We start from the raw sequence: 11,911 nt of genomic DNA on the forward strand, positions 1-11,911 counted from the left end.
AAGGTGAGTGTGGGGTTTTTAGCAGATACCTCTTTCCTCTTCCTCCCTCTGATGGTCTGTTCAACTCATTCTTCCTCCTCAGTGCTGTATCCATTCCCCGTTAACCACATTTATGACCTTATACCCCTTTTGGTGACCTTTTCTCCCCCATTTGATTTGTCAATAAATGGATCAAAATGGAGCTAATATCCAGTTAAAAAAATTTTTTTTTTTCTTTTAGCTGTAGCCTCAATTATGAGGAGGGTGGGAGGCAGTTGTGGGGCATGGGTGCTGCATGTTTTCCAGGCAGACTTGCAGATTTGGCAGCCTGGATAGTAACTTTCCAAGTACATCTGACCTGAGCTCTTATTTATTATTATTTTTTTGCGGTACGCGGGCCTCTCACTGTTGTGGCCTCTCCCGTTGCGGAGCACAGGCTCCGGACGCGCCGGCTCAGCGGCCATGGCTCATGGGCCCAGCCGCTCCGTGGCATGTGGGATCTTCCCGGACCAGGGCACGAACCCGCGTCCCCCGCATCGGCAGGCGGACTCTCAACCACTGCGCCACCAGGGAAGCCCCTGAGCTCTTATTTTACCGAGGAGACCAGCGCCCAGGTAGTGATACAGCTCAACCTCTCTCTCCCTACTGGTTCATGGCAGGACTGTGAGGAGAGCCCAGGCTGAGGGCTTCCATGCTAGTGCTCTTTCCGTTCACGCCTTAGAAGTGGGCAGGGAGGGAATGAAGATGAATGAAGGCTGGTGTAAGAATGGCATCAGTGCTGGACCAGCTTGGCTGTATCGGAAACACAATAGAACTAGGTTTGAATACTGAATCCATGGCTGCTCCCTATGAAGCCTTTTCCTGGGGCCTTGGTCTCCCCACCTATCAGGAGCAGGGTAACAATTCCTAAATTATGGATGGTGCAAGGATCTTATGAAATAATCGCGCCAAGAGGCTACTGTGGTGCCGGGTATGGAGTAAGCCTTCATCACTGTGATGGACTGCACGTTTGTGTCCTTCCAAATTCATATGTTGAAACCCTACCCCCTAGTGGGTATTAGGGTATTAGGAGGTGGGGCTTTGGGGGGGTTAATCAGGTTTAGATAAGGTCGTGAGGGTGGAGCATCTAAGATGAGATTAGTGTCCTTATAAGAGAAAGAAACTAGAGCTGCCTCTCTCTCCACCACTTGAGGGTACAATGAGAAGATGGCCATCTGCAAGTGAGGAAGTGGGCTCTTAACAGACACTTGATTTGCTGGTACCTTGATCTTGAATGCCCAGCCTCCGGAACTAAGTTTCTGTTGTTTAAGCCACCCAATCTATGGGGTTTTTGTTACAGCAGCCCGAACCGATAAAGACAATCACATACTAGCTAACGTTTCTTTTCTTCCTGCCCCTGGAGTGCTTGCTGTTATTGCCCCCTAGGCTCAGAAACCTTCCTAACCCTGGCCAAGCTTCCAGACTTCGGGTGTCTGCTTCTTGCTGTTTTCTCACCTGACGGAATGTCTGTTCAGCACTGGCAGGGGGATAGAGTGGCGGGAAGGAACTGTCCTTCCTGAGAACTCCCTGGCTCACGTGCACATGGTCACTTAGTATTTATAGAGCGCCTACTGTGTGCCAGGCCCTGTCTAGTGTGGAGTGGATGGCAGGTAATGGGAATGGCATGGTGCCCCTCTGGGGCCCACTGTTAGGTGAGGGAGGCAATTCAACAAGCAAATACAGTGCAGGGTGGTAAGGGAAGGAACACAGCATAGGAGCCCACAGCACAGGGGTCTGAAGCCTCCGCTCACGTGCAGTCCAGCGAGGTCTGTCTTCCTGACCCCCTTCACTGAAAGCAATGCACACGCTCTTAGGACAGGGCAGCAAGTGAAAGGTTCAGAACTCCTAAGTGAAAGATTGATCAGGAAGGTGGCTTAGCAAAACCTCTACTTTCTACTCAAGAGAACTTTAAGCAATACTCAGAATTTATCCACATTGGCTTCTGAGCCTCTGTTGGTGAGATTTCTCTTCTTCACGGCTGAACAATTTACAAGGTCTGATTTGACATATTTTTAGCGGAGTGAATAAAGATGTGTCCACAGTTGAGCACCATGGGCAGTGCAGCCTACTAGTCACTGCTTCTCTCCTTTATACGATCACGATTTCCCCTTCTCATTTGGGGCACTGGCAGGTGAGCTTCCCAAGTCTCTGACAGAGAAATTATAAAGTCACCAGTAGGCAGACAGTCCCGGACATAAGCAAAAATATTATATAAAGAACGTCCTGCAGTGGATCTCATTCTCACGTTAAAAAGTACATAAACTACTAACACAATCTTGTAAATCAACTACACTCAAATAAAAAAATTTTTTAAAATGTACATTAACTATCTGGTGAGATGGGGACCCCCTAAGCTTTGCTATGTCATGTTTTCCTAGGGACCGTTTATGATGTCCTTGTGTTTCTGGGTCGAAGTGAACACACTTGAAAGAAAGCAGCATTATAACAGGTAAATGGCTACAATAAAACAAAACAAAAATCCTACTCACTTTTTTTTTTAACATCTTTATTGGAGTACAATTGCTTTGCAGTGTTATATTAGTTACTGCTGTATAACAAAGTGAATCAGCTATATGCATACATATATATCCCCATATCCCCTCCCTCTTGTGTATCCCTCCCACCCTCCCTATCTCACCACTCTAGGTGGTTGCAAAACACCGAGCTGATCTCCCTGTGCTATGCAGCTGCTTCCCACGAGCTAGTTTACATTTGGTAGTGTATATATGTTCATGTTACTCTCTCACTTCGTCCCAGGTTACCCTTCCCCCTCCCCGCGTCCTCAAGTTAGAGGTGATACAAACAGATGGAGAGATATACCATGTTCTTGGGTTGGAAGAATCAACATTGTGAAAATGACTATACTACCCAAAGCAATCTACAGATTCAGTGCAATCCCTATCAAACTACCACTGGCATTTTTCACAGAACTAGAACAAAAAATTGTACAATTTGTATGGAAACACAAAAGACCCCGAAGAGACAAAGCAATCTTGAGAAAGAAAAACGGAGCTGGTGGAATCAGGCTCCTGGACTTCAGACTATACTACCAAGCTACAGTAATCAAGACAGTATGGTACTGACACAGAAATATAGATCAATGAAACAGGATAGAAAGCCCAGAGATAAACCCATGCACATATGGTCACTTTATCTTTGATAATGGAGGCAAGAGTATACAGTGGAGAAAAGACAGCCTCTTCAATAGTGGTGCTGGGAAAACTGGACAGCTGCATGTAAAAGAATGAAATTAGAACACTTCCTAGCACCATACACAAAAATAAACTCAAAATGGATTAAAGACCTACCCACGTTTTAAAGATTGTCCAAGAATCCTTGGGACATGTACCAGTTTTAACTTGTTTCCTAATTCATATGGTAACAGTAACTTACATATAGTGGGTACTTGCTCTGTGCTTTCCAACGCTGTGGGATATATACCATGTTTCTCTTCATTGTCTAGAGGAAGAAAATGAGGCAGGGGGAGTTTGAGTTATTTGCTGAAGGTCATGTGCAGCTACTAAGTGAGAGGCTCCAGTGCCCACCACCTTCACCGCTATGCTCACTCCTTCTCATGCAAGTATATTCACTTTGTTGCTAGAGTTACTTTCTCCCCACTAATCTATGGCCTCTATCCTTTATTAATGTATGATATTAATATACATTAGTATACTGTATATTAAGATTTCTCCATTTCAGTTTGGTCCAGATTAAGATGATTTACAAACTAAAACAGAGCCTGGTTTACCTCAGTTGGGTCCAAGAACAATTCTGTTGGCCCTGATAAATTTTGACGCGAATGCCATGCCCTCGTTTTCTGAGCTATAATGAGAAAATCTCTATTTTGAGTTGCCGCTTAGGCATTTTACAGTATAATGGCCCTGCTTACACCCAGAGTCTGGACATTTAGATAAGGACCTGAGTTTAGGACTCCTGCCCCAAATTCTCACTTGCTTTTCCTGGGGCACCCTTTGAAATGACCACTTATAGTTGAGTCCGGGTAAAGTTAGTGACCTGCACCCCAACTACCATACACATAATAGGTTCTTGCTATCCTGCTCACACGTGAACTGGGACAGAGGACTGCCCTTCTCCTGGCTCACTGCTTCCCTTTCCCCCCTCCTGGTTTCTGGGGTCTGTAAGTAATAAATCTTTAAACTTTACTTCCTTTGTGTGAGTGTACTACACCTTCAATCAAAATGACGACAGGGTTCTTACTTCCCCAGATGGGGAACCGAGGGAGCTACCTCCTGACCCCATGTGGTGGCCTGTGCTTCCGCATTCAGCAGATCATAATCTGTATATCCTTAATTTAATACACCAGCTATGGGTCCCGTAACACACAAGGGGGTGCCATTTTCCCTCAGCTGATAAATAGTGCTATTTTGTAAGTTTTCATTTTCCCATAGATGGTGAAAAATGAATCAGGGGAGATCGCAGCAGCTGGACTGCAAAGGACCTAAAAAAAAAACCACGTTAAGCAATACGGATTTAATCCTAGACCCTCTGCCTTCCCCACAATACCCTAAAGGGCTTTAGGCAGTGAAGTTGCCACTCTGGCAACCCCTGTGTGGAGAATGGACTCAGAGAAGCAAAACTGGAGGCCAAGGGGCCAATTAAGAAGCTTTCGTAGAACTCTGAGATATTGGTAGCCAGATGGATGGAAAACAATGGATGGAACTGATTTATGGGGGTTATGGGAGATGGAGGAATCGAGGAACATGGCTGGTGTTTGGTTAGGGCAACAGGGACGTTCATTTTTAGACACAGAGAATGAGGGAGAAAACAGATTTCGGGAGGAAAGACTCTAATTTTAGCAGGTTGACTTTAAGGTGGGCTAGGCAAAGTAGGAATCTGACATTTGGGAGGGAGGTCCTGGATAGAGATAAAAAATGTGGAAGTCGTCAGCATATGGATGGAGATTCAGGCTTTTGAGAGTGTGTCAGGATGAAAGGAATCCTAGGGCAGAACCTTGAGGGAAACTGACATTTAGGAGATGGGCAGAGGTACAGGAGGCTGAAAAAGAAAGTGGCCTCAGCAGACAGGTGGAAGCAGAGCCCAGAGCAGGCACAGTCAGGGAAATGAGGGCAGGGAGCGCTTCTAGAAGGAGGGTGTGGCCAACAAGGTCAAATGTTAGGGAGAGCCTGAGTGACAGAGGACTAGATGATAGTGACATTAGTGACGAAGAAGTTGTGAGTGATTAGCTTGAGGGCAGTTTAGGTGGAGTAGCAGAGGCTGCAGTTGACTTAAGGGGTGAGCAACTGGTAAGCATAGATATTTGGCTCTGAAGGGGAGGAGAGGTGACGCTAACTAGCATATAAAGCTGAGGGTAACCATATATCTACCACTGTTTCCATATCCATCTGTTTTTTGTTTTAGACTTAAGAGACCTGAGTCTATTTAACTGCTAAACAGAAGGAGTGAGTAGGGAGGGAGACACTGAACACACAGGAGGGAGGACAGGAAAAGAAAAGAGTATGTTTCCAGGAAATGGAATCCAAGACTGGTGGATGAAGATAGCCGCCTTGACAGAAAGAAGGAAACGACTTCTACTGAGCCAGACAGGAAGGAGAGATGAGAAGGAAGGTGAGTTTTCGGATGCGCTGGTGGGAAGGGTTCCTCCTGGGGTTTCTGCTTTCTCAGTGAAGTAGAAGGTGAAGAGTCTGCTGCTGGCAGTGGGGGCAGTTGGAGGAGTAAAAGTTTTAAGGAGAGAACAGAAGCCTTCAGTTGGATTCAGGGGAAGATGAGGAAAGAAACTGACAAAGGAAACCACAGAATTGCTTGGAGAATTGCTCCAGGGGTGGCTGGAGACCATGGATTTAGATACACAGCATATCCTTCAGCAGGACTTTTCTCTGTAGCAATCAGCTGCCAGGGCGTGGGTGTAGGGAAGGCAGACAGTTGGATTCTATTCTTAGGATCCTTAGAGTCCTAGGAGATTTTTGTGCCTGGAGAGGAACACTAGCCACCATCTGTGCTTTATTTATTGTTTAATTTATTTACTTCATAAATCTACTTAAGCAAAAAATTGTCTCAACATTTAAACACTATATAACCAAGTCAAAATCTACACATTTTACAAATCAAATTATTTAAACATTGATTGCAAACTTAAATCTTCCTGTACATTTCAATCAAATCATCAGTATAATATGTCAGCTTCTCTAAAAGCATCAAGCATTTTGGTAAAGCACACACATCTTACAAGGATTATAAAATTTTTTACACCTACTCTTATACTCATTATAAAAATGGGTTTGTAGACCCAAGAGAAGGACACTGTCTCAGTTCAGACCAATTTTTGAATTTGGATATCCAAAAGAAGAATATTATCTCAGTGCAGATGAAGTTTTGAATTATTAATCAATGAATTCTTGGTTGGGACCTGGGAAATACTTTACCTTCTAAGATGATGAAAATCTGAGCCAGTGCTTACCTTATATATCACTGGAAATTTTCAAGTCCACACTTTTCCCATGGATTAGTGTATTGTAACTGGATGCCTTTTCTTTAAACGATGTCATCTTTAAGTTTAATGACTATGATATGCAGATGTCCCAGAGATGTCCATGCCCAAACCTCTTATGTTTAACGGTAAAGGGACATTTTCTACGTAATTAAAGTTATAGACCCTAAAATAGAGAGCTTATCCTGGATTATCTGTGTGGGCCCAATCTAATCACAAGAACCCGTAAATCAGAGAATTTTTAAGGTCAGAGACGTGACAGAAGGGTAGGTCAGAGAGGTTCAAACTGTGAGAAGGACTTGGCCTGATGTTTTTGGCCCGGAGATTGATGGCAAGGAACCTCAGTCCTACAACCATAAGGAACTGAATTCTGAATGAGCTTGGGAGTGGATTCTTCTACTTCAGTAAGGAAGGCAGCCCTTCCTACACCTTTCTTTTGACCTAATGAAACCCTGAGGAGAGAATCCAGTCATGCTCTGCTGGACTTCAGACCTACAGAAACTGTGAGATAATAAATAGGTCAAAGTTGTGTTAAGACACTACTTTGTGGTAATTATTACACAGCAATAGAAAAACTAATACAATAACTTTATCCAGTCTCCTCTTCTTCCTTATTATATAACTCCTGACTTTTAGCTGGGCATAGCTGCCTGGAATAAAGACTCTATTTCCTAGCCTCTCTCCGTTGCCTGGTGTGGCTAGATATGACTAAATTCTAGCCAATGAGATGCAAACAGAACTGTTGGAGGTGCCCCTCAGAAAGCTTCTTTAAAAGGAAATGGGTGTGCCCTTCCTTCCTCCTTCCTGGGACTGTAAGAGTGACGTAATGGCTGGAGCTCAAGGAGCTATCTTGGGTCAGGAGGTGATATGCTAAAGGTGGTAGAACAGCAAGAAAGAAAACTGGGCTGTGGCGATCATAAAACTGCCATCCAACCCTGCAGTCTTTATTTGCAGATTCTTCTATGTGAGACAGAAATAATCTGCCATCTTGTTTAAGCCATTATTATTTTGGGTTTTACTGTTCCTGTAATCTCATTATAATTAGTAGGGTAGTATAGAGGCCCCCTTTCCCAAGAAATGAAGGATCATGTTTGAGCAGTTATCTTTTGGACGTTTGCCTAATTCATGTTCACGTAACACACTGTTGGAGCTTCTTTCTTCCTAGTTGTAATATATGACCAGATGGTGCCAATCAGTCTCTTTCATTTTTGGTACAGTTCCAACGTTTTCTGGAATTACTGAGAGCTCTCTGGATCCACCCCTCCCTACTTATGCAGATAAAGAAAAATAAATGCACCTTATGAATAGATATAATATCTGCTCTACTTATACTCTTCTACTTATCAAAATTAACTAAAAATATCCTATTATAGTCATACTTCTTCGCTCAGAATACTAACTACATTTTTGTACGTTGTATAGTTACTTCTTCCTTTTTGAAAATCACAACAGAGTTGTGGATTTAAAAAATTCACCTTGTTCCAATTAACAATATTATTTTCCTTTTGATTTTCAAATTGTCACAGAATGTCAAGTTGTGGAAGCCTATTAAAATTGGTTCCTTTGCCTTCTCAGCTCTACCTTACATTTAAGAAAGCACCGTTGCTTCTTGTCTTCACCAATAGGTTCCAGGCCTAGAGTTATTTATGACATGGAGCTATTCTCCAAGGGGCCTTGAGTCCTTTTAAAGGAGAATAATATTTGAGGCAAAGCTTCAGGTGCTAAGAATGAATGCATATCAGATTTTTTCCTGATGTTGTTTCTATGCTGCTTTAGTGACAAAATTTGAAAAAGTTATTTCTTTTGAAAACCACAGATTCACATTGGTATTTCCTATTTAACTCAGGCCCTACCAAATCCTTTTTTATTTGACCCTGACATACAGTTTTACATTTATTTTCCCTACAGCATACCTGCTTGTATCCTGTAACCCCTGAACCCAGTTGTAATGTCGTGTTCTCTCTTTAGTGATCCTATAGGGTCTCACTGAGCATCATTGTCTAATTACTTTATTGATAGATTCATCCATGCTGGGCCAATGGGACAGAGAGGTGAGACAGAGTTTATAATACTGGCAGGAGAGTGGTTGAAAGGATGAATTACGGAATCCAAGGAATTTCACAGAGGAGGATAAGACAGCACAAATCAGGAGAAAGAAGAGAGGTTGTGGGATAGTGTGGGACAGGTACAGTGAAGGTCCCTGAGAGAGCTGGGAGGAAGGAGGTGGTGGTCAGAGCATGAAGTGATTGAACTTGAGACGACAAAGGTGGAGCAGTTCTAGGAGGGGGCCACGGTCATTGATGTGTTCCATGCCTGGAGATCTACAATTGCCCACGTGTGACCTACCTCCACCTCCAGCTGCCAAAGGAACATTTGTATACCCACTCTCGGCCAAAGCAAACATACACACCCATGTCTTGGGTGGGGAGATGAGGGCCAGAGTCCATCTGGGATCTTCCACAAATAGATGCGGGGTTCACCGTCGGCTGGCTGCCCCAATGTACGTGAAAAATGTATACTGTGTTCAGGCTGGGTGCATGCCCCCTTCCTGCCGCACCAACCACAGGCTCTGGGCTGCTCTGTGGCCCTCCCCACAGTTCTGCTACTGGCTGAGTCTCCCTCCTGCTCTAGTCCACACAGTGCTGGCTCAGCTTCTGACGGTGCTGGCCGAGATCTGCGATGCTGGCACTCCTCACAGGAAGGAGCCTGCTGGGTATGCTGAGGCTGGTCCATCTGGTCCCCTGTAGGGGCCTGTCAGGCTCACCTGTACCACCTGTTCCCCAATAGCACTGAGCAGGAAGCTGGGTTGGAGTTGGGGGGACAGGAGGAGCAGAGTCTGCAAAGTAGCACAGGCCTCCCTACCTGCCAAATCCTGCCCTGATCCTAGGGCTGCAGGCAGAAAGAGATGCAGTGAGAGGCAACTGTGAGGGGCAGGTTAAGAGGGGCAGGTCCCGAGACACCAGAGCTCTACTCTTCACCTTGGATGTTTGGCACAGGGTCCCATGCAAGGACGTGGAATAATAAAGGCAGCCAGAGGGAGTCTCTCTCCTGCCCTGAAGATGCTACTTCTGGGGCAGGAGAGGGCAGAGGGCAGGGGTCAGGGGCTAGATTTCCTTCCTTGAAAGGCTTGAGTCCTCAGAGTGGGAAAATGAGGAAGCCAGAGAAGCTTGAATATTTCCAGCCACCCAGCAGGTTCCCTCGACGCAGGCGCAGAGATACCCGGTCCCCAGGGTCCAGGGGCAGTAGCACAGAGCTGGTGGCTGCCTCCCGGGTCACGTCTGGGTCGTTGGCAAAGGCCGAGATGACAGGCCATGTGTTCAGCATCAGGCTTACCTGGGGAGGGGAGCCCAGTTAGCACCTCTCCCTAGTCCTTGTCCCGGGACCCCCACTTTCCTGAGGCCTTCCTTCCTTCTCTGCAGCCCCAGAGGGACACTCTGGAACCTGGCAACATGAGGCTCAGAGCACCCTCCTGGGAGGGCTGAGAGGTGGCCGGTGTTGGACTCTGTGCCTCCTTCACAGGCTCTGCTAGGCGGGCCCTTTCCCGCCTTGCTCCTGGCCCCCCAGGATGCAGGCCAATGGAGGTCTGCCTGCGGATCCCCTGGGCTCCACTTATTTCCCCTTTCCCTTCCCCTCCTGAGCCGGGGATGGGACAGGGCCTAGGGTTCAGGTCACCTGGACAGTCTGGCGGTTGTACACCTTCACCACATGGAACCGGAAGCTGTAGACGCCCCGGACAGGGGCCACGAAGGAGCCTGAGGCCCGGTCAAAGCCACCGCCCTCGTTCACCAGGACCTGTGAGAAGCGACCCTACTGAGTGGGGCTTGGGGATGCCTGGGGCTCGGGGAAACCAGGATTGGGGGGAAGGGGCAGTGAGTAAGGAAAGGAAGGGGTGGCAAGTAGACCAAACAGGAGGAATGCACGGATTCAAAAGCAATGGTGAGAAAGGGCAAGGAGGGTGTGGTGGGAATGAAGGGAAGGGAGACGGGCAGAAGGCTTGGGGGCAACTGGCCATAGCAGGGCTGTTTCCTTAGCAGCAGAGTGGGTTTGGACAGTGATTCCAGGTCTTTGCAGGGTAGAGGGATTACCTGGTCGAAGTATATGGCTCCACTGGTGCCATTGCCGATCTCCCCTGCTGGCTCGTGGTGGTGGCTTCGGACTGCAGCAAATGCCACTCTTCCAGGGGGTGCCTCTCCCAGGGCTGCTCCCCCTGGTCCCCCTGCAGCAGCTCGGCTGGGCTCACAGACCACCAGGCACTCACCTTCCAGGAGGACTGGCTCTGTCCCCTCCTGCGCCCACCCTGTCCTCAGGGCCATAAGTGTCAGGGCCAAGGTCAGCCAGGGGCTGAGTGAGGGACCTGGTGGCCAGTGTCGCTTTGCTCCCAGCATGGTTGAGTGGCTCTGTGACCCACAAGCCTTCTCTGTCTGCTCCTTGGTTTTGTCCACCTCTCCTCCAGGCTCTCACCACCCCTCACGCTGCTTCTCAGCCCTCTCTGGGACTCATGGTCACCTGGTCTTGGCATCTCCCTCTCCATCCCTCTCTGTGCCCCACGACTCTGCCCTGCCTCTCACTCCTGCTGTCACTGCAGTTCCTGCCTCCTACTCCTGCTGTCACTGCAGTTCCTGCCTCCTCGGCAGGGCACAAAATGACAGCAGCTGGGCTCTGGGAGGGAGAGGAGAAATGAGGCAGCCATACAGGAGGGCTACAGCCAAAACCCCAGGGCAGCCCCTCCCGAGAGCACTGAAGGCTGGAACTGGGACGGCAGAGAACATGGGTGTCTGTGTGAGACCGTGAATTCTTGTATGTGTATGTGTGTGTGTGTGTGCCTATGTGTGAGACAGCTCCTACAGCTCCTCCCCTCACTCCTCCCCTCTTCAAAATCCGTCGCAAGTCAGCAGCCCTCTTAGCAGCATCTTTTCCACCGTTGGAAAAAAGGGAGTGTCCTTGTGTTTTCCCCGCAATTGTTTTGGTGGAAAGTGCTTGGCCCAACAGTGTCACTGTCCTGTGACCCTGGGCCCGTCTCTTTCTTTCCTTGGTCTTCTATATCTTCATCCGAAGGGACTGCATTAGTCCGTTTAAGGCGCTCTTCACCTCCATCTCTCCATGAAGTGGTTCCTCATTCCTGAGAAACAACTGCGTGGAGCGATTGAAAACTCAGAAGAGCGCGGAGACGTGACCCCGCAGGCTTGGAGCAAGAGCGGTCGAGTGGGCGGGGTAGCTCCGGCCGCCGGCGGAGAGCAGCCTGCAGCTGGCGGGGGCGGGCGCGCGCCGGGGCTCGGTGCAGGCCCAGCTCCGGGAGGGGCCCAGCTGACTCCGCCCCCGGCCAGGAAGTGACTCAAAAAACTGTTCGTGATGTGGGGAAGAGAGGTCCCCGTTGGGTGAGGAATCGGGAAGGCCCGCCCAGATTCGGGCCCCCCGCCCTTCTTCCCT

The 11,911-nt window shown here is 47.7% G+C and overlaps 2 protein-coding genes across 2 annotated transcripts in view; one reads left to right on the plus strand and one right to left on the minus strand.

The window, feature by feature from the left end:
* Window positions 1-8,476: 8,476 nt before the first annotated feature.
* Window positions 8,477-11,656, minus strand: CBLN3 (cerebellin 3 precursor). Its single transcript, XM_024753235.1, has 3 exons — window positions 10,570-11,656; window positions 10,157-10,276; window positions 8,477-9,817 (listed from the first exon to the last, which is right to left on the minus strand). The coding sequence occupies exons 1-3, from the start codon at window positions 10,867-10,869 to the stop codon at window positions 9,620-9,622; spliced, it is 618 nt and encodes a 205-aa protein (XP_024609003.1). The 5' UTR covers window positions 10,870-11,656; the 3' UTR covers window positions 8,477-9,619.
* A 117-nt stretch (window positions 11,657-11,773) lies between these two features.
* Window positions 11,774-11,911, plus strand: part of KHNYN (KH and NYN domain containing) — an 8,253-nt gene continuing 8,115 nt past the window's right edge. The window contains exon 1 of the mRNA XM_024753230.1: window positions 11,774-11,859. The gene's annotated coding sequence lies outside the window, so the exon portion shown is untranslated. The remainder of the gene's footprint in view (window positions 11,860-11,911) is intronic.

The sequence above is a fragment of the Neophocaena asiaeorientalis genome, unplaced genomic scaffold (assembly GCF_003031525.2).
Source record: "Neophocaena asiaeorientalis asiaeorientalis breed wild unplaced genomic scaffold, Neophocaena_asiaeorientalis_V1.1 scaffold1186, whole genome shotgun sequence".
In the NCBI taxonomy this organism is placed as follows: Eukaryota; Metazoa; Chordata; class Mammalia; order Artiodactyla; family Phocoenidae; genus Neophocaena; species Neophocaena asiaeorientalis.

What these genes read in the sequence shown, in the direction of transcription:
- CBLN3 (XM_024753235.1), bottom strand. Translation starts at nt 10,869, where the DNA reads ATGCTGGGAGCAAAGCGACACTGGCCACCAGGTCCCTCACTCAGCCCC. An exon ending in GAGCCATATACTTCGACCAG is followed by an intron (nt 10,277 to 10,569) that starts GTAATCCCTCTA and finishes CGCTTCTCACAG; the next exon opens with GTCCTGGTGAACGAGGGCGG. An exon ending in ACAACCGCCAGACTGTCCAG is followed by an intron (nt 9,818 to 10,156) that starts GTGACCTGAACC and finishes TCCCCTCCCCAG; the next exon opens with GTAAGCCTGATGCTGAACAC.